Consider the following 19,882-nt stretch of genomic DNA (forward strand, 5'->3'; position numbering starts at 1 on the left):
GAAAAACAAAACAAAAAAAACTTTCAAGCTGAGACGCAGACGCTTCCTGTAAGGTGGAATAAAGATGAAGTGAGATGGCTCACACAGTAAACTTTATTATCCAGCTGCTGTGGATTAACACATCAGCAGAATTTATTTGTTAATTATATTCATAGAGAGAATTAATTGGCTGAGATTTTTGGAAAGTTGTTATTATATCTCTACCAAATGTCTTTATAGGGTTCATATAACACCACATGGGCTTGTCCAGGAGCTGAACCCGGGAGCTTGCACACCCAATCATTACCCAGACCAACAAGCTACAGAAACAATGCAGTTTTAGCAATGTTGAATGTTGGAGCAAATACATGAAACACGACAGAAGAATGTATGAAAGAATATCTTGAAAGCCGATGCTAGCTAAATGTCCTGCAGCTGTGTGTGAGGCATTCAAGGAACTTATGTGGCGAGAAAACTGTCTCAAAAGAGTGACAGATGCCTACAGTATGATAAACACACAAAAACAACTGACCACACAAACTTTCTGATCAGAAGGAGGCTTGTGAAAAATCTCAAGCTACAAGTTGAAGGAGCCATTTCAGTCGTTCAAGATAAAATGCCACATTTGTTAATTACAGAGTTCAGGACTGTTACATGTTACATTGTTACAAATAATTGGAGCCATAAATAAAAGACTAAAGAGACAAATGGGAATGTGGTTGCAATCCAAAGTCAGAGTAAGATTTTTTTCATTTTCGCAGTCTTTTATTTACAGTCTGTTTCTTCTGGTGGTAAACCTGTTTCACATGTTTGGATCACATTTTAGGCCTACATAGCTGCTGGTTGCAGCTATGTATGTTGTTTGCAGCAATGCTGCGAAGAACATCTTAAAAATACTAAATTCTTCATTGATTTGAGCTGTGGGGTTTGCTACACGTGGCAGAAAATTAAAGAGTAAACAGTGAAAGCCACAAACCCAAGTCACGAGATCCTTGAATTCCATTTTTAATCTGAACAGAAACTTCCAAGGGTCTGTGGACAATGGATGACCATCCAGTCCAGCAGGTGGTGATAATGTACCTTAAAGCGCTGACCGCCAAAAAGAAGAAGAAGACGACGAACACGACAACGACGAAGAAGAAGCCACAGAGTTCCCGTTTCATTGCTGTTTGTTTCTCAGTTTTTCCCTCTCCCATCTAAAAGTAAGTGCCAAGGTAAGTTTGATCTGAGTTCAGTCAGTCTTGAGCTTTATGAAGTTTTCTGCTCCTCTCTGTGAGAGCGGGCGGGAGAAGACCGTTAAAGGCGAGGCTCTAGAGTGTAGCTAAACAGCTGGGTATGTGTATAAGTGTGCAAAACAATAGATTAGAAGTGAGCCACGAGTATAGTATGGTCACGCTTTGTGAATTGTTTTTGTCACTACTGATCACGCGCTCAACACACACTCTACACGTGCTTGCATCGCACACGCGCACTCTCAAGTATCAGTATTAGTGATTGGATTTCCGGCTCTTTTTAGAGAACCGGCTCTTTCGGCTCGGCTCACTAAAAAGAGCCGGCTCTTTCGGCTCCAAACCGGCTCTTCAGGTTGTTTTGTTGCTGTAGTTAATTTATTATTAACAATAATATAAAATTATGCACAAAAGGAATTACTAATGTAAAAAAAAAGTGGTTTTATTTATATATGTTTATATATGAATATATGAGGTGGCCCCTAGAGACAAAACATGTACAAACTCTAAAACACATTTCTAGTGTTAACTGAACTTCCAAAACAGAGCTAGTAGATCACTTAAATTACACAATTGAAAGCATATGTGTATTGTTTGTGTATTTATACACAAGCACTCATATATATTCAAATAATTTAAAAAAAAATGTTCATTTACCTGTTACTACCACACACCAAATCAGGTCGTTGGTACTTGCTGGCTTGTGTAGCCACTAAGTAACAAAAGCTCAACACTGCGCCTAGCATTCTGGAGCACTTCTGTTGTCTTTTGTACGTGTTTTAGAGTTTTTATGTGCTTCTGAGTTTTTACGTGTTTTGGAGTTTGTACGTCCTTCAGAGTTCGTACGTGTTTGTACGTGCTTTGTCTCTAGGGGCCACCGTAAATATACTTTTATTTATTCACTCCACATAAAATGTGATAAATAAATCATATAATACAAAAACCAACTATTCACATTTCAACTTTTAACTATTTAAATTTTCAGCTTTTTCCTTTTAAACAAATTTAAAGTGAAACAACACAAAACACTGCAAACCACAACACAATTAAATATAATTTAAAATATGAAAACTAAAAGAAGATGCACATTCTCTGTCATATGGGTCTGCATGAATAAACTTTCTGAATCCTTTATCATCTGCAACTGAAAATAGTTGTGGATGATTACTATACCTTTCTAATGTGACGTTGTTGTCCCTGGCTCTCTTTCTCTCTCTCTCCCTCCCGCTCTGTTCCTGTGCTACTGCAAGCGTAACTAACGCCACTCCCCCCTCTTCCCAGCGCAAAGCACAAGGCTCGCGTGCAGAGTGAAGCGGAAAAAAAGTGCGAGAGAGGGTGAGAGAAAGAAAAATAAAAAACCACGGCTCGCGATAAGGAGCCGGCTCCCGTCGTTCATGTCAAAGAACCGGCTCTAAGAGCCATTTCGTTCACGACCGACACATCACTAATCAGTATTGTACAATTCAGCTGGACTGGCCATCGGACATACCGAGCATTTCTTTGTTTATCGCCCACTTTGCCCCAGAAAGAGGAAAACAGCGTATGTTGGCGGAAAAGTGCTATAATGAAATCCATTTATTTATATTAAAACACAGCTGCCTTAATCTTATTGGCGCAAAGTTGTGTCTGCCCACTGGGCACAGGGTTCGCTGGAAAAGCTTGAAAAGGGACCTTGAAAGTGCTTAGAAAGTGCTTGAATTTGACCCTGAAAAAGGCGTACGAACCCTGTGGGCATTTGATTCTAATAACAGGCCTCAGTCTCTCCTGGTACTGCTGTGCCATACTGCTAAATTTGGTATTGGTGCTTAAACCTTTTGTGTTTGTTTCAAACAAGTTGCCCTCTTGGGGAAGCTAAAGTTTGTTCTTTGTGCTGTCAGATGACCATATGAGACACTTTGACTCTTCAGTGCAGTGTGGAGCCTAACAAAGATCTGTTTTGTGTCCCAGCTGATCAGCAGGAGGAGAAGAGTCTGACGGAGCAGCAGAGGAACATTTTCAGCCATCTGGACTCAGCTGAGTCACTACAGAGGAAACAATGAGCTCAACACAGAAGGTGACAGATACTAGTGATAACTAAAACTCCATTAAAAGCTGAAGTACTGATATATATTTTACGCAAAACTTATTGATCCTTGTGCTATATTAATGTAATGTAATGTTTTAATAATGTAATAATACAATGCCTACACTGTAGAGGGTGACTTTGCCTCTAAACAGGAACATGAGCAGGGAGGAGGTTAAAGTGGGATTGAGCAGGTGGGAACCCTAAAATCAGCTGTAGTGGCTCAGCGTGGGGAAAAGAATCACAGCTCACAATAATTTCTGTTGAGAGCTCCAGTAGATTTTCTTAAAGTACAGGCTGTGATCAGCTGACCTGCTGCTCTCTGTGGATGTACACAACTGAATTCAACCAGATGTCAGCAGATGTTTCATGAGCTGTCCTGGCTGGTTTCCATCCTCTACACTGACAGTACACTGTCTTTATATTAGACACTATACTGTTGGTATGAAGGTGGAACTCAGTGAATGAATGTCAGCATCATGAGCTTCAGTTTAAATGAATCTCTGCTACACTTGATGTAATCTAACTGTGACATGAGCACCACAGTCACACACTGTTCTTTACTTTAAATCCATCACAGTTCAGCAAACGAACCTGTTTATCCTGCACTAACCTGCAGAGGATCTTCATGCAGTCTTTAAATAACACAGTTAATCTGCCTCAGATTGTTTTGCAACAAGTTTTACAACCTGAAAAAACAATGTCACATGTACAGACATGTATATTAATCAAATCCCACTGAGCAGTCCTTACCTTTAAACCTAACCCCCCTCTTCCTCTCCTGTCCTGTGTGTCGACCTTGTTCTCATTCGACAGCGTAACATACCGACGATTTGTCACATCCCGAGGCGTTCCTCAGGCACGCAAAAGTTAACCTTCTGTATTCCTATGATATGCACCGGGTTGTGGATGGAAAGCAATAGATTGGCGCTGCCGGCAGTAATACACGTTCCAGCTGTGTATTCCAGCTATGACCATAACCTGATCCCTAACACAAGCACCACCTTAATCATGTTAGATAGTGTTTTCCAAAACGATTACAGTAAACGTACATGTGTAGATTCATTCCAAACGGTATAGGGATGTGTTGGGTGGCGGAAAGCGTAACATACTGAAGATTTGTCATCTAGCACAAGCATCAACAACCTTTAAAACCCAAAGAGCCATTTGGACCCAGTTTCTAAGGAAAAGGAAACACTGGGAGCCGTAAATACTTGTAAACATCTAAAAATAATAAAAAAAAAATATATATATATATTAGGGGTGCAACGATATTCGTATCGATATTGAACCGTTCGATACAGTGCTTTCGGTTCGGTACACATATGTATCGAACAATACAAAATTTGTAATTTATTTTATCAACTTTCCTTCTGACGATGCTGTCTGTGTTGAGCGCTCAGTGAATCTGCGTTCGACTACTCCGCCTAGGCTGCACTGTCGAGCGCAGATCCACTGAGCGCTCAACACAGACAGCATGTCAGAAGGAAGAGCGCAGGGCAAGCTAGCGAGACAGAAGTTAAGCTCTCCTTGCAACATGCAAATTGAACCTCATTCAGATCTGGCGTTTGGAATTATTTTGGTTTTCATGTGACGTATGACCCTGAAGGTAAGCGAGTCATGGACTAAAGTAAAACAGTATGTTGGATGTGCCATGCAATGCTCAATTACATGGGTGGGAACTAGTGTGTTAGCGCAGTTGGCTCGTTAACGTGTTGGCCGTCTAGCCCCATGCATGGGGCGATCGGCGGTAGCTCGTTAACGGAGATTTGCCGTGTTGTGGCGTTAAGGTCATTTCAACGAGATTAACCTGAAAGCACTAGTGGGAACACAACGAATATGACTGCACATTTACGCCGACATCATCCTAGTGCAAAGACCAAAACAACAAGCATGCTACTAACTTTAGCCGAGTCATTTAGACAGCTGTTAGCACATGATTCTCCTTATGCTGCTGAGAATATAGCCCAGAAGAAGCGGTTAGTATAGCTTTTATTTTGGAAAGAGCCATTTCTCTGTAATAAACTCTCTTTTCCAAAGATGAGTGATTCCTCAATCAGATACAGGGCTCGCAATATCGCTAGCCCGACGTCCTGGGGCTAGCGATTTTTTTTCAGTCGGGCTACCAAAATCTATCTCTTCCCTGCCCGTCGGGCTATTGTAGGAAGGAAAAATATATGTCAATGCTTTTGCATTCTTTCAGAAATGTAGCTGGGTAATTATGTCATTGGCATCGGTGAGCCACTGTCAATATGTGACATATTGAAATCGCGTTTGAATTTGCGCTCGTTTTTTGCTTTCACTTTGCAGTCGCGTGAACTGTGTATAGAGAGCGACAGTACTGATCTGTGAGTGATGATAATTTGTGCACCAATTCCTCTGACATCGTCTTATTAATCTTTAGCTTACTACGCAAACATGACAAGTGAAATCTCCCGCAGCAAGCTTAAACATGTGAGAGGTTGATCGCGCAGAGAATCACTGAGCTTATGTGAGTGCGTGTGTAAAAGCAGCAGGATATATATTTTAGTTCTGCTGAGCCAAATAAGACAGGTCAGGGTGAAGAACTGACAGCCAAAGAAAAGCTTACCGCAAAACGGAGAAGTTATGACAAATCAGACTATAAGGCAAAAAGAAAGTGCAGCTTTATGGTTTCATGGACAAAAGAATTTCTGTGGCTGCAATATGACGAGCTAAATAACCAGGGCTGCACATAAGTGGTCCGCAGGTGCGCATTCGCTGTCAAAATAAAAAACGCGCACAAGGGTTAGGGTTAAATTTAAAAACTGTACTTTTGAGTTAAAATATATATTTATAATTTTAATAAATGACAAATTAAAAAGGCATGAACATTTTTTTTGTATCGAAAAAATATCGAACCGTGACACCAAAGTATCGAACCGAACCGTGAATTTTGTGTATCGTTGCACCCCTTATATATACTGACCAACCTGTGCACTGCCTGGATTGATTACAAGAAGGCCTATGACTCAATGCCCCACAGCTGGATACTGGAATGCCTAGAATTGTACAAGATCAATGGGACCCTAAGAGCCTTCATCAGGAACTCAATGGGGATGTGGCGTACAACACTAGAGGCCAACTCCAAGCCCATAGCACAAGTCACCATCAAGTGCGGGATCTACCAAGGAGATGCTCTGTCCCCACTGCTGTTCTGCATAGGCCTGAACCCCCTCAGTGAGATCATTAACAAGACTGGCTACGGATACCGACTACGGAACGGAGCAGTTGTCAGCCACCTCCTGTACATGGATGACATCAAGCTGTATGCCAAGAGTGAACGAGACATCGATTCACTGATCCACACTACCAGGCTATACAGCAATTACATTGGAATGTCGTTCGGACTGGAGAAGTGTAGTCGGGTGGTAACAAAGAGAGGGAAGGTAGTCAGAACTGAGGGGATTGAACTACCAGAAGGCAACATTGCAGACATAGAGGACAGTTACAAGTACCTGGGGATCCCACAGGCGAATGGGAACCATGAAGAGGCCGCTAGAAAAGCTGCAACCACCAAGTACCTGCAGAGGGTCAGGCAAGTCCTGAGGAGTCAGCTGAATGGTAAGAACAAGATCTGGGCCATCAACACGTACGCCCTGCCCGTGATCAGGTACCCTGCTGGGGTAATAGGCTGGCCAAAGGAGGAGATAGAAGCCACTGACATAAAGACAAGAAAGCTCCTTACCATGCATGGAGGGTTTCACCCCAAATCCAGCACCCTGAGGCTGTACGCTAAGCGGAAGGAAGGGGGCCGGGGACTGGTGAGTGTCAGCACCACAGTCCAGGATGAGACAAGGAACATCCAAGAATACATTGGGAAGATGGCCCCAACTGACCGAGTGCTCAGTGAATACCTCAGGCAGCAGAAACCCAAGAAAGAGGAGGGAGACGAGGAACCATCATGGAAGGACAGGGCCCTGCACGGTATGTACCACCGGCAGATAGAGGAGGTGGCTGATATCCAGAAATCCTACCAGTGGCTGGACAAAGCTGGACTGAAAGACAGCACAGAGGCACTAATCATGGCAGCACAAGAACAAGCTCTGAGCACAAGATCCATAGAGGCTGGGGTCTATCACACCAGGCAAGACCCCAGGTGCAGGCTGTGTAAAGATGCCCCAGAGACAATCCAGCACATAACAGCAGGGTGCAAGATGCTAGCAGGCAAGGCATACATGGAACGCCATAACCAAGTGGCCGGCATAGTGTACAGGAACATCTGTGCCGAGTATAACCTGGAAGTCCCGAGGTCAAAATGGGAGATGCCCCCAAGGGTGGTGGAGAATGACCGAGCTAAGATCCTGTGGGACTTCCAGATACAGACGGACAAAATGGTGGTGGCAAACCAACCGGACATAGTGGTGGTAGACAAACAGAAGAAGACGGCCGTAGTGATCGATGTAGCGGTTCCGAATGACAGCAATATCAGGAAGAAGGAACACGAGAAGCTGGAGAAATACCAAGGGCTCAGAGAAGAGCTCGAGAGGATGTGGAGGGTGAAGGTAACGGTGGTCCCCGTGGTAATCGGAGCACTAGGTGCGGTGACTCCCAAGCTAGGCGAGTGGCTCCAGCAGATCCCGGGAATAACATCGGAAATCTCTGTCCAGAAGAGCGCAGTCCTGGGAACAGCTAAGATACTGCGCAGGACCCTCAAGCTCCCAGGCCTCTGGTAGAGGACCCGAGCTTGAAGGATAAACCGCCCGCAGGGGCGTGCTGGGTGTTTTCTTTTCTTTCTTTTTTTTTTTTAATATATGTGTATATATATGTGTATATGTAAAAATCAGGGAACAACAATAGGAAATAAAAAAAAGTATAGACCTGGTAAATATTTATATATGTATACATTTTTATATATCTGTGTACAATCAGGAGGGATGGGCATGATTTTAGTGTTTGAACAGTCATGAATTATTTTTAACAGCAGGTTGGATGTAATGTGTTAGAACTACCAGCAGGTGGGGATAAGAGACCTTTAAGGTGTTTGGTGCCACACTCCACCTTCAGGTTTAAAACTAGTGTTAATGGAGGGAGTTTGAAGGTTGAGTTTGTTCCACGACTGCATTTCACTCACTGCCTCTGTTTGTATCTCTGTCACTGCAGGACCAACATGGAGCGAGAAGTCAGCGCTCTCAGGAGGCCGACAAACCTCACAGAAGAAAGGGAGAGAAAACATGCACCTCTGACGAGTGTGGGAAGGATTTTACTTTAAAGGGTCATCTAAAACAGCATCAGGTCATCCACACTGGAGAGAGACCGTTCAGCTGTGACTTGTGTGGAAAGTCTTTTTCCACGAAGGGTTACCTAAAACAACACCAACTCATCCACAGTGGAGTTAAAGCGTACAGCTGTGATCAGTGTGGCAGAGCTTTTACTCGCAGTAGCCACTTACAGGATCATCTAGTTACCCACTCTGGAATTAAGGCGTACAGCTGTGACATCTGTGGAAAAACTTTCAGCCGGAGAGGGAACCGAAATATACACCTACGCATTCACACCAGACATGATGTGTACTGCTGTGAACAGTGTGGCAAAGAGTTTGCTACAGACACACAGTTAAAACAACACATGTTTACCCACACTGAGGGACGACCTTATAAATGTGACCTGTGTGAGAAGACTTTTAAATCTCCACGTAACCTGAGAGAACACCAACAGATCCACACCAGAAAGAGACTCTACAAGTGCAGTTACTGTGAGGTATGTATTTATATTGTTATCTTGTCATTTTAGCCTGACTGTTTGGAACAACTCTGCTCATTAAACTGTGTTAGCATGTTAGCAATTCTACTGCATGGAAAAGCAGCTCTGAGTGATTATTCAGATTTTCATGTCAGTTATGATTTTAGTATTACTGTAGTATTATGGTGGTAGTATTGTAGTTATTGCAGCCCAGTAAACTGAGTGTGTTAACTGAAACAGTCAAATGTAATTGGACGTCTGCAGAGATGCTCTTTATTTCAGGCGACGTTCAGGATAAAAGTGTTGAAGGACTGACTTACACTGTCTTTGTGTCTTTGTTTAGAAGCAGAGCGACACAGATGGATCCAGTTCTCAACCCTGTCATCACTGTGGTGGTGGGAAAGACTTTCATTGTGGCCTCTGTGGAAAAACTTTCAGTTGGCAACCGAACCTAAAAAGACATCAACGTAGACACACTGGAGACAAACTGCAATACTGCAAAGAATGTGGGAGAAGCTTCACCACATCAACTGAGTTAAAACAACATGAACTGATTCACAGTGGGGTTAAAAAGCACCTCTGTGATCAGTGTGGGTCATCCTTCACCTCTGCATGTAAGCTTAAATCACACAAACGAGTCCACACAGGAGAGAAACCATACAAGTGCAGACACTGTGACAAAAGCTTCTCACATTCAGGTAATCGTAACAGGCATGAACATACACACATGGAAGGAAACTACAGCTGTGACCAGTGTGACAAGAGCTTCAGGAATCTCAGTTCATACTCCGAACACAAACGATCCCACGTTACTAATAAACTGTTTCACTGTTACCAATGTGCCCAAACATTCACCTCATTGTCTGCTCTGTGCAAACATCAGCGTGATCACTCAGGACTGTAATCACTCCCATCACTGGATCACAGTGAATCTGAAGAGACAGAAAGATCCTCTGGTTTCAGTGTCAGACTCAAAAAGCTTGAGATCAGGCTCCACAGAGTTCAGATAGAATCATTTAAACTTGTGTTGAACTGAACTGGTTGCTGGGCTGAACTTCTACATAATACAGATTTACATGGGATCTTATTTTCTGTTGTTTTACTGAGTCAGTTTTGTCCTTTTTTCTCTGTCCTGGTTTTGCTCGTCTGTAAATAATTGAAACTCAGTCAAATAGTTCATTGTTCTCCAGCAAAACGTTTTGGAAACTCATGTTTAACCTTTTAAACTCTGACATGTTTTAGCACACAAGGCTTCATCGGGGAGTTCACTCATGATTGGACCATGAGAATAAAGGTTTTTAGTTCTTTCAAAGAGAGTCTTGGAGGTGTTTGATGTTTCTGTTTTTTCTGAAACCACCTGAAAGAAAAACTATTTTTCTTGCTTTATGTAGTGTAGAAGTTTTCTCAGATGTTTCTTTCATCTGTGATGTTCTTGAATGTGTTCACATGAAGATGGTACAAATAAACTGTCCTTTTAGCTTTAGCTCCTAAATTATTCATCATTTATGGATGTAGCACAGCAGCAGTTTCTTGATTAACACATGGAGGGCTCGGGATCTGATGGTAAATAATGTTTTGTGTCCTTGTACACATCATACAGCTCAGCTGTTCCACAGATGTCAGGTTTACACAGTGGGATGGTTTGTAAGAACTAGGACTGCCACATAGGATTATTTTGATAGTCGATTAGTCACTGATTATCTTTGCAATTAATCGACTAAGATCATGCATCCATTGGACGTAAAACGTATAGTTTATTGCACCAGCATGCATCTGCTCTTATTTAACTATTATTAGCTTACAACTTGAAGTGTTTAAGGAAGCTCACAAGGAATATATTTACATGGTTCACCGGGTGTATATAAAAAGGTGCAGAGATAGTGCTATGTACAAAAGTGGGGGTACAGGGCTCCAGGGAAAATACACTCGCTCCTCATCAAACAATCCATGCACAAGGTCAGGCTCTCTCTCTCTGACACTCACCACAGGGAAACATTTGTTAGTTCAAAGCTCAGGAACACGAGGGAAAGCTTGCAGGTAACTTGACGGCACTAACACGAATCATACATAATGATCCATCAAAGAACAGCAGTCACTCCCTGGCTTAAATGCTGGCACACTAATGAGTCTCAGACGTTTGTTCCTCTGAGTGGCGTGGGCCAAGGGCGTGAACCCGCAATGAGTTCCACCCCGGCAAGAGAGAGACAGAATGAGAGAGCGCGCACGAGAGCGAGAGAAACGCAGAAACAGCTTATCAGCACCCTGCTGATCCTCCTGGCCGTGACAGGTCCTCTGGTGATGTCACCATGAAAGGCAGAGAGCCCCGCCTACCTCAGGACCTCCCCTGTCATGTATTGATCAGGATGCAGAGTTGGGTTGAGTATCCAAAAAAATGTACTCAAGTAAGAGTAGCATTACTTTAAAATATTATTACTCAAGTAAAAGTGAAAAGTAGTTGTCAAAAAAGTTACTCAAGTAAGAGTAAAAAAGTATTTGGTGAAAATACTACTCAAGCAGTGAGTAACTGTTTTAAATGTCCGATTTATTTTATAAATAAATGCTATCAGACAAACAAAAATGAATAAATATACAAATTTTAGTATCTTCAAAACGTTTTCAGAGAAAATATTAAAACGAGGCATCTTCAACACATGTTCATACAAGGAAGCTCAGTTTACCATAAATTGTATGGGTTGCATTTATTTCTGCATATTTAGCAAAAATGTGCCATTTCTTCACTCAGTGAGGTGATGGTTAAGCTTCAGCAGCAGTTTGCTCTCAAGGTTCTTTCTGTGACGCTGTAACTGTTTAGCAGTGAACAGGAGTCCTGCATGACTAAGAAGTTCTTCACAAGCTTCAGACCACCAGATCCCTGTGCAGAGCCCAGTCCCATCACGTTCTCTGATGGCAGTGAACATACATATGGCGCAGTGATGTACCTTTGCTGGAGCTGCAGCCATAGTGTGAGACTAGTAGAGTCCAAAGCTAAACTGACACCTCTCAACCACAAAGGCGATCCTGTTAAAGCAGAGATGTGTGGCGCCGTCTTTGCTGCCCGCCTGAAGATCTACTTCCAGAGACACTGCAGAATCCAGGTCAAAAAATGGTACCACCTCGTCGACAGCCAGACCGTCTTGGGTGCAATCCAGCGTGAGAGCTACGGTTTCCAGACCTTCTTCGCAAATCGCATTGGTGAAATCCAGACATTTGGACATCCACTGATGTCCAAGATTGGTGATGGATTCCCGGGTCAGCAAACATTGCAAACATTCTCACCAGAGGGGCCAATCCAAATGCCCTAACCGAGGACTCCGAGTGGCAGTCGGGTCCAAAGTTTCTCCAACTTCCTGAAGATGAGTGGTTGAAGAAATCCACCGGAGAAGTCGCTGCCCAAGCTCGAGAAAAGGTCACAAAGCTACAGAAAAAGACTTTTGTTGCGGTCCTTACCAGAATCCACATCAAGGCAGCTCAGGACTCAGCACACGTAGAGTCGAGAAGACCACTGGCAGGAGTAGCAACCCAACAGCTAATCGACGCAAGGCGATTCAGCAACCTGAGAAGGCTGATTGGGACCGTGGCGTGGGTCTGGAGGGTTGCCAAAAAGTTCATGAGATCCAAGACCAGAGACCAAGAAAAGTGGGAAGTAGTACCATCTTCGGGTGTCCTCACAGTCAGTGAGAGACGAGATGCTTTTCGAGACCTTTGCCAAGAAGACCCAACACTGTGTCTTCTTGTTCGCCTCAACATTGAAGTATCAAATGTCCAACATCTGGAAAGGAACCCACACCAGTGTACTGTGATGCTTCACCAACATGTGGCAGATGCTGGTCCTGCCTTTCATGCTGACATCACCAGAGAGCCCCGCCCACCTCAGAACCTCCCCTGTCATGTATTGAACAGGATGATTATGAAGATGACCGAGTGCAAATAAGACTGTAAAAATCCGCAACCAGAATGTTTAGATGCTTTCTAATTATTCATGAATATCATGAGTGTTTGTGTGTTTTGTCTTTTCTTTCCTGACGTTTGTTACTAACAAAGACAGTTTACGCTCTGTATGTGTTTTCATCCTTACCAGCCACACTCTAACTGCAATTAAGAAAACAAACTTTAGAAATTGTCGACTCAGTGACTTCATAAAATATTTAAGTGGTTCAGGTAGAGCCAGTTTTTAAATGACCATGAACACTTACCTTATTGTATCTGTACAGCATGTTTTTCTATTAGACAGATTTGTAACAGAGGCCTTGCTCTCAGTAAGTTTGAAGTCATTTTCTGATTTAATTTGTAATCTCTGACCTTTGTGTATCCTGCTCATTTTTCATGCTGCCTTTATAATAATAATGGATTGGATTTATATAGCGCTTTTCAAGGCACCCAAAGCGCTTTACAATACCACTATTCATTCACTCTCACATTCACACACTGGTGGAGGCAGCTTTAGGAGTTTCTGTCTTTTGTATTTGAAGATAATTCATTGAATATACTCAGCTGCTTCCCTTTGGTGCCTCACACATCACTTTGTGAAGTTTTTCAGTGTCCAGTTATGTTTTTTATTGCTGTTTGAATTCTCTGTATGTTTGACCCTGTAGACTGTTTAATGGACTGCTTGTCTTCCTGTTTGTAACCACTGCCTGTTTAGGACTAAAGATTTGGATGGTAGACTTTAATACAGCCTCTGCGTGTCGTCCCTTTGTGTCCTCGTCCTCTGTGAATGTATCACAGATGTTTTCATTATAATATCATTATAATAATAGAGTAAGATGGCGCCATTGTACGGCAGGCCGTCCTCGTCTCTGTTGTCGAGCTCTTTTCCTTGATATTTGTTTATTATTTACTATCTTTCTGGCACTATGCCCCCCAGATGGTTATGCATTAATCACCTATGACCGGGATACTCTGTTAAATCTTTGTTTTCCCCCCATATGCTGGGTTGGATCTTGGGAGACACTACATTTCCACGTATCATCTCTTCCACTGGTTCATACGGTTCCCCTCTCTGCCCCCCGCCTAAGAAGCGTGACAGGAAGCGGGGCAAACGGAGTGGGTTTCGGGTTCACTTTAAGGCTTACCTTAAAACATCAGCTGCAGCTAATTCCCTCACCACCGCGGGGATTATACGACTTCCATCCGCTCGGGATCCATTGTCCTTTGGGCTGCTCAACCATCGCTGGATCTGTCCGGTCGGTAAACAAGCCTGTCCGGTTTCTCCGGTAGTCACTCTGCCTGTTCGTGTTTGGATTGGTTCCCCAAGTGATGGTGTTCATCACAGGTATTTAAGCCAACTAAGACGTGCTTCCAGCAGAGATAAGATGCCTATCTCTCGGATGGTTCTATTAAACGCAAGATCGCTGGTGAATAAAACCTTCATCTTAAATGGCCTCTTCCTCAACTCTTGGCTTGATGCTCTGTTATTGACTGAAACTTGGATTCGTCCTGGTGAGTCCTTTTCCTTTTCAGAGCTACTTCCCCCGGACTGTGTATTCTTTAGTTCACCGAGACCCTCGGGAAGAGGTGGAGGCGTTGCCTCTGTTTTTAAAAACAAACTTAAAGTTCGGCAACTGCCCTCTCCTACCTATTGTAGTTTTGAGGCTCAACTATTGGAGCTTGCCGGACCCCCAACGATTCTATGTGCTGTGATTTATCGACCACCTAAATATAATAGGTCTTTTATTTTGTGAATTTGCTGACTTCTTAGGTTCATTTTTATTAAGTTATGACCAAGCTCTTATTACTGGATATTTTAACATACATATTTGTTGTGCTGATGACCCCCTAGCCAAAGATTTTCTTGCCCTAACTGAGTCTTTTAACCTTACACAGTGGGTCAGGGAACCTACTCATCTTAAAGGCCATACCTTGGATTTGGTCCTCTCATATGCTTTGGATATTTGTACTATGGACGTTGATAATGCTGGTATTTCTGACCATTTTTTGCTCGTGTTTGATGTTGAGCTATGTGCAATTGATTTAAATTCTAAAGGCTGTCATCGCCCTGTACGTATCATTAACTCTGAGACTGTGGCTAACTTCATTACAGCCTTTTTGAACTTTGCCTTTTTTGATCCAGATTTCACTGATACTAACTGTTACACACCTCCCTTGGTTGATGATTATGCCAACGCTATGTTATCCACCTGTTGTTCCATCTTAGATACTGTGGCCCCTATAAAGATGAAACGTCCCAGAACTTCTCATCAACCATGACTAAATGACACTATATGAGCTTTACGTCGTGTCTGCCGTCAATCTGAAAGGAGGTGGAAAAAAAGACAGGCTTCAGATATCCTATGGCATTCTTTGTAGGAGCCGCCTTCTATACCAGAACTCCATAAAGGCAGCTAAAGCAGCTTTCCTATCAGATATTATTGAGACTAATAGCTAACAGCCCCGAATGTTATTCAAAATTTTTAATTCAGTCTTAAGTCTTCACTCTTAAGGGAATAATTGAACAATTGAGAAACTCAAATTCTGTGCATGATATCCTTTCATCCTGAATTATCAAGGAAAGTTTTGAGGAAATTGGGCCTTGCATCTTATTTTTAATGAATTTATCATTGTTAGTGGGCTGTGTCCCAACTGCTTTTAAACATGCGGTAGTGCACCCTGTTCTTAAAAAAAGTAAGAACTTTTTTTTGCAGAGGACACAATTCATTGTTTTTAACACTTAGTTTCACTTCAGCTCTGTGTTTGTTATAACTTTACTCTTCTGTGCGGCTGACAGACCAACAAAAGCACATGCGAGAGAGGCCCACAGACCAGCTGGACCACATACGCTGTACACTGGCTTCATCAACACCAGAGCTCTGGGCAGGTAGACGGGCCGTCCCCAGACTGCCAGCAGACTGCAAACGTGCTCTCCACACTGAGCCATAAATTATGGCTGTACAACTCATGTTACATGTTACAATTAGAGAAGTCAGAAAGACCGATTCATCTTTCTTATTAATGTAACCGCTGCATTTCCTCACTTCTCTTATCTCACCCTTCTTCTTCTGCTGAGGCTGCACAACACGAACCTTTGAGATGTGGAAGAACAGGAAATTCTCATCGAAGAAGATCCAGTGTTTGAATCTGGTCTAGGGCCTTTCTGTCTGGAGTCTTCCCATGTCTGCTTATGTTCTCTCTGGTACTCTGGTGGCTTCTCACAGTCCAAAAACATGCATAGGGTTAGGTTAACTGATGATTTGAAATTGACCGTAGGTGTGAAAAGTAGTAGGAAAGCTCCTAACTGAGAGAAGTGACCCAGAAGTATCTGTGTAGCAGCCACAATGAATCAAGATCATGAGCTTTATTAACTGATCAAACTCTATTCTTTCATCTTCTGTATCATTCAGTTTGCATTGGTAATGCCCATTATTGTAATGCTTTTTTAAGATGAGCAAAACTTTATTTTACTTTGGGTTAGCTGGGATAAGTGATGGATGGAGGGAATTTTACTTCAGCCACAGAAATCCTAAACAGGAAGGAGGAGCAGAGTTACAGTGGATCACTATCCAGCAGGGAAACAAGATTTATTTCAATTTCTTGGCCATGAGTGAGATTTACTAAGTGGGAAAATTAGGGTGATGACACTGTTCCAGAGTGATCTATTAATAGTGCACCAATTTACATTCAGAGATGCATGCAGCCAGTTCATTTCAGTATTAAACGGCTTTCTACCAACAGCAGCACAAAAACAGCAGATTTGATCATGGAGACACTGAATCTGCTAAACTAATTAAAACATTGTAAGTTCAGGTCTTCAGTTTACGTTTCTTTGTGAAAACAGCACAGCAAAGGAGACTCTGTGAAGTTTTGATATAAGGGATAAATCTTCTGACCAAACATGCTGGGACTGTGTGAGGTCCTGAGGCTAAGAGTAAGGATTTATCCACAGGAGAGCTGCGTTCTTACAAACCATCCCACTGTGTAAACCTGACATCTGTGGAACAGCTGAGCTGTATGATGTGTACAAGGACACAAAACATTATTTACCATCAGATCCCGAGCCCTCCATGTGTTAATCAAGAAACTGCTGCTGTGCTACAGCCATAAATAATGAATAAATTAGGAGCTGAAGCTAAAAGGACAGTTTATTTGTACCATCTTCATGTCAACACATTCAAGAACATCACAGATGAAAGAAACATTAAAAACTTCCACACTACATAAAGGAAGAAAAATAGTTTTTCTTTCAGGTGGTTTCAGAAAAAACAAACATCAAACACCTCCAAGACTCTCTTTGAAAGAACTAAAAACCTTTATTCTCATGGTCCAATCATGAGTGAACTCCCCGATGAAGCCTTGTGTGCTAAAACATGTCAGAGTTTAAAGGTTAAACATGAGTTTCCAAAACGTTTTGCTGGAAAACAATGAACTATTGGACTGAGTTTCAATTATTTACAGACGAGCAAAACCAGGACAGAGAAAAAAGGACAAAACTGACTCAGTAAAACAACAGAAAATAAGATCCCATGTAAATCTGTATTATGTAGAAGTTCAGCCCAGCAACCAGTTCAGTTCAACACAAGTTTAAATGATTCTATCTGAACTCTGTGGAGCCTGATCTCAAGCTTTTTGAGTCTGACACTGAAACCAGAGGATCTTTCTGTCTCTTCAGATTCACTGTGATCCAGTTATGGGAGTGATTTCAGCCCTGAGTGATCACGCTGATGTTTGCACAGAGCAGACAATGAGGTGAATGTTTTGGCACATTGGTAACAGTGAAACAGTTTATTAGTAACGTGGGATCGTTTGTGTTCGGAGTATGAACTGAGATTCCTGAAGCTCTTGTCACACTGGTCACAGCTGTAGTTTCCTTCCATGTGTGTACGTTCATGATTGTTACGACTACATGAATCTGAGAAGCTTTTGTCACAGTGTCTGCACTTGTATGGTTTCTCTCCTGTGTGGACTCGTTTGTGTGATTTAAGCTCCCTTGCAGTGGTGAAGGATGACCCACACTGATCACAGAGGTGCTTTTTAACCCCACTGTGAATCAGTTCATGTTTTTTTAACTCACTTGGTGTGGTGAAGCTTCTCCCACATTCTTTGCAGTATTTCAGTTTGTCTCCAGTGTGTCTACGTTGATGTTTTTTTAGGTTCTTTTGCCAACTGAAGGTTTTTCCACAAAGGTCACAACGAAAGTCTTTCCCACCACCACATTGATGACAGGGTTGAGAACTAGATCCATCTGTGTCGCTCTGCTTCTAAACAAAGACACAAAGACAGTGTAAGTCAGTCCTTCAACATTTTTATCCTGAACGTCGCCTGAAATAAAGAGCATCTCTGCAGACGTCCAATTACATTTTACTGTTTCAGTTAACACACTCAGTTTACTGGGCTGCAATAACTACAATACTACCACCATAATACTACAGTAATACTAAAATCATAACTGACATGAAAATCTGAATAATCACTCAGAGCTGCTTTTCCATGCAGTAGAATTGCTAACATGCTAACACAGTTTAATGAGCAGAGTTGTTCCAAACAGTCAGGCTAAAATGACAAGATAACAATATAAATACATACCTCACAGTAACTGCACTTGTAGAGTCTCTTTCTGGTGTGGATCTGTTGGTGTTCTCTCAGGTAACGTGGAGATTTAAAAGTCTTCTCACACAGGTCACATTTATAAGGTCGTCCCTCAGTGTGGGTAAACATGTGTTGTTTTAACTGTGTGTCTGTAGCAAAGTATTTGCCACACTGTTCACAGCAGTACACATCTTCTCTGGTGTGAATGCGTAGGTGTATATTTCGGTTCCCTTTCCGGCTGAAAGTTTTTCCACAGATGTCACAGCTGTATGCCTTAATTCCAGAGTGGGTAACTAGATGATCCTGTAAGCTGCTACTGCGAGTAAAAGCTCTGCCACACTGATCACAGCTGTACGCTTTAACTCCACTGTGGATGAGTTGGTGTGTTTTTAGGGATTCCTTCCAGGTAAAAGACTTTCCACACAAGTCACAGCTGAACGGTCTCTCTCCAGTGTGGATGACCTGATGCTGTTTTAGATGACACTTGGAAATAAAACCCATCCCACACTCGTCACAGGTGTGTTTTTTCTCTCTCTTTCTTCTGTGAGGTTTGTCGGCCTCCTGAGAGCGCTGACTTCTCGCTCCATGTTGGTCCTGCAGTGACAGAGATACAAACAGAGGCAGTGAGTGAAATGCAGTCGTGGAACAAACTCAACCTTCAAACTCCCTCCATTAACACTAGTTTTAAACCTGAAGGTGGAGTGTGGCACCAAACACCTTAAAGGTCTCTTATCCCCACCTGCTGGTAGTTCTAACACATTACATCCAACCTGCTGTTAAAAATAATTCATGACTGTTCAAACACTAAAATCATGCCCATCCCTCCTGATTGTACACAGATATATAAAAATGTATACATATATAATATATAAATATTTACCAGGTCTATACTTTTTTATATTTCCTATTGCTGTTCCCTATTATATATATTTCTATAATTTTCTAATTTATTCAATGATAATAAATCAAATGTAACAGTTACCAGCCTGGTTCAGTGAAGGAAAATGTCAGAGTCTGATTGTAGCCTCAGGATTTCTTTAAAACTTTTATTCCCTACACATATCTGTATTTTCTACTCCTTACATTTTCAAAACAGGCTTGTTACTTTTGGTTTAAGCCATTTGAGGAGAGTAATGTCATCGCTGCAGGCATCAAACATCAAACTGATTTGAACCTAAACAGTAACACATGAAAGGCAATCCTGATCGTGCACTAATCACCAGGGTATGAAACATAAAAAGAGATGAAAGAGGCAAAACTGTGTGCAAAACATAGTCAAGAGTTAAAGTGGACCAATGTTCTTTTTTGGCACAACACCTGAATCACTGCAGGTGCTCATAAGTTGCCGTCACGGTACTTCAGCATCCAGCTAGCAATACAGAAGATGAGCAAG

At 42.2% G+C, this 19,882-nt stretch overlaps 2 protein-coding genes across 9 annotated transcripts in view; one reads left to right on the forward strand and one right to left on the reverse strand.

Moving 5' to 3' along the window:
• The first annotated feature begins 1,072 nt into the window (after nt 1-1,072).
• On the forward strand, nt 1,073-10,637 carry LOC143415820 (uncharacterized). Of its 4 annotated transcripts, none has more exons than XM_076881235.1 (4): nt 1,073-1,181; nt 3,156-3,261; nt 8,392-8,988; nt 9,314-10,637. In XM_076881235.1, exons 2-4 carry the CDS (start codon nt 3,244-3,246, stop codon nt 9,872-9,874), a joined length of 1,176 nt encoding a protein of 391 aa, XP_076737350.1. In that variant the 5' UTR covers nt 1,073-1,181; nt 3,156-3,243; the 3' UTR covers nt 9,875-10,637. The 4 variants fall into 4 exon arrangements, 3 of the variants coding, with proteins under 3 accessions (XP_076737350.1, XP_076737348.1, XP_076737349.1); XR_013096256.1 differs by having other exon boundaries at nt 1,083-1,193; nt 9,317-10,637; XM_076881233.1 differs by having other exon boundaries at nt 1,083-1,193.
• A 6,390-nt stretch (nt 10,638-17,027) lies between these two features.
• The window catches only part of LOC143415819 (uncharacterized), a 272,397-nt gene continuing 269,542 nt past the window's right edge, over nt 17,028-19,882 (reverse strand). For all 5 annotated transcript variants that reach the window (XM_076881230.1, XM_076881232.1, XM_076881228.1 and 2 more), the window contains exons 3-4: nt 18,487-19,083; nt 17,028-18,161 (exon numbers count right to left, since the gene is read on the reverse strand). In XM_076881230.1, the coding sequence (XP_076737345.1) occupies nt 17,589-18,161; nt 18,487-19,083 (1,170 nt within the window). In that variant the 3' untranslated portion in view covers nt 17,028-17,588. The remainder of the gene's footprint in view (nt 18,162-18,486; nt 19,084-19,882) is intronic.

The sequence above is a fragment of the Maylandia zebra genome, unplaced genomic scaffold (assembly GCF_041146795.1).
Source record: "Maylandia zebra isolate NMK-2024a unplaced genomic scaffold, Mzebra_GT3a scaffold05, whole genome shotgun sequence".
In the NCBI taxonomy this organism is placed as follows: Eukaryota; Metazoa; Chordata; class Actinopteri; order Cichliformes; family Cichlidae; genus Maylandia; species Maylandia zebra.

Coding starts and splice junctions, on each gene's coding strand:
- LOC143415820 (XM_076881235.1), top strand. Junction 8,989..9,313: donor ACAAGTGCAGTTACTGTGAG/GTATGTATTTAT, acceptor GTCTTTGTTTAG/AAGCAGAGCGACACAGATGG.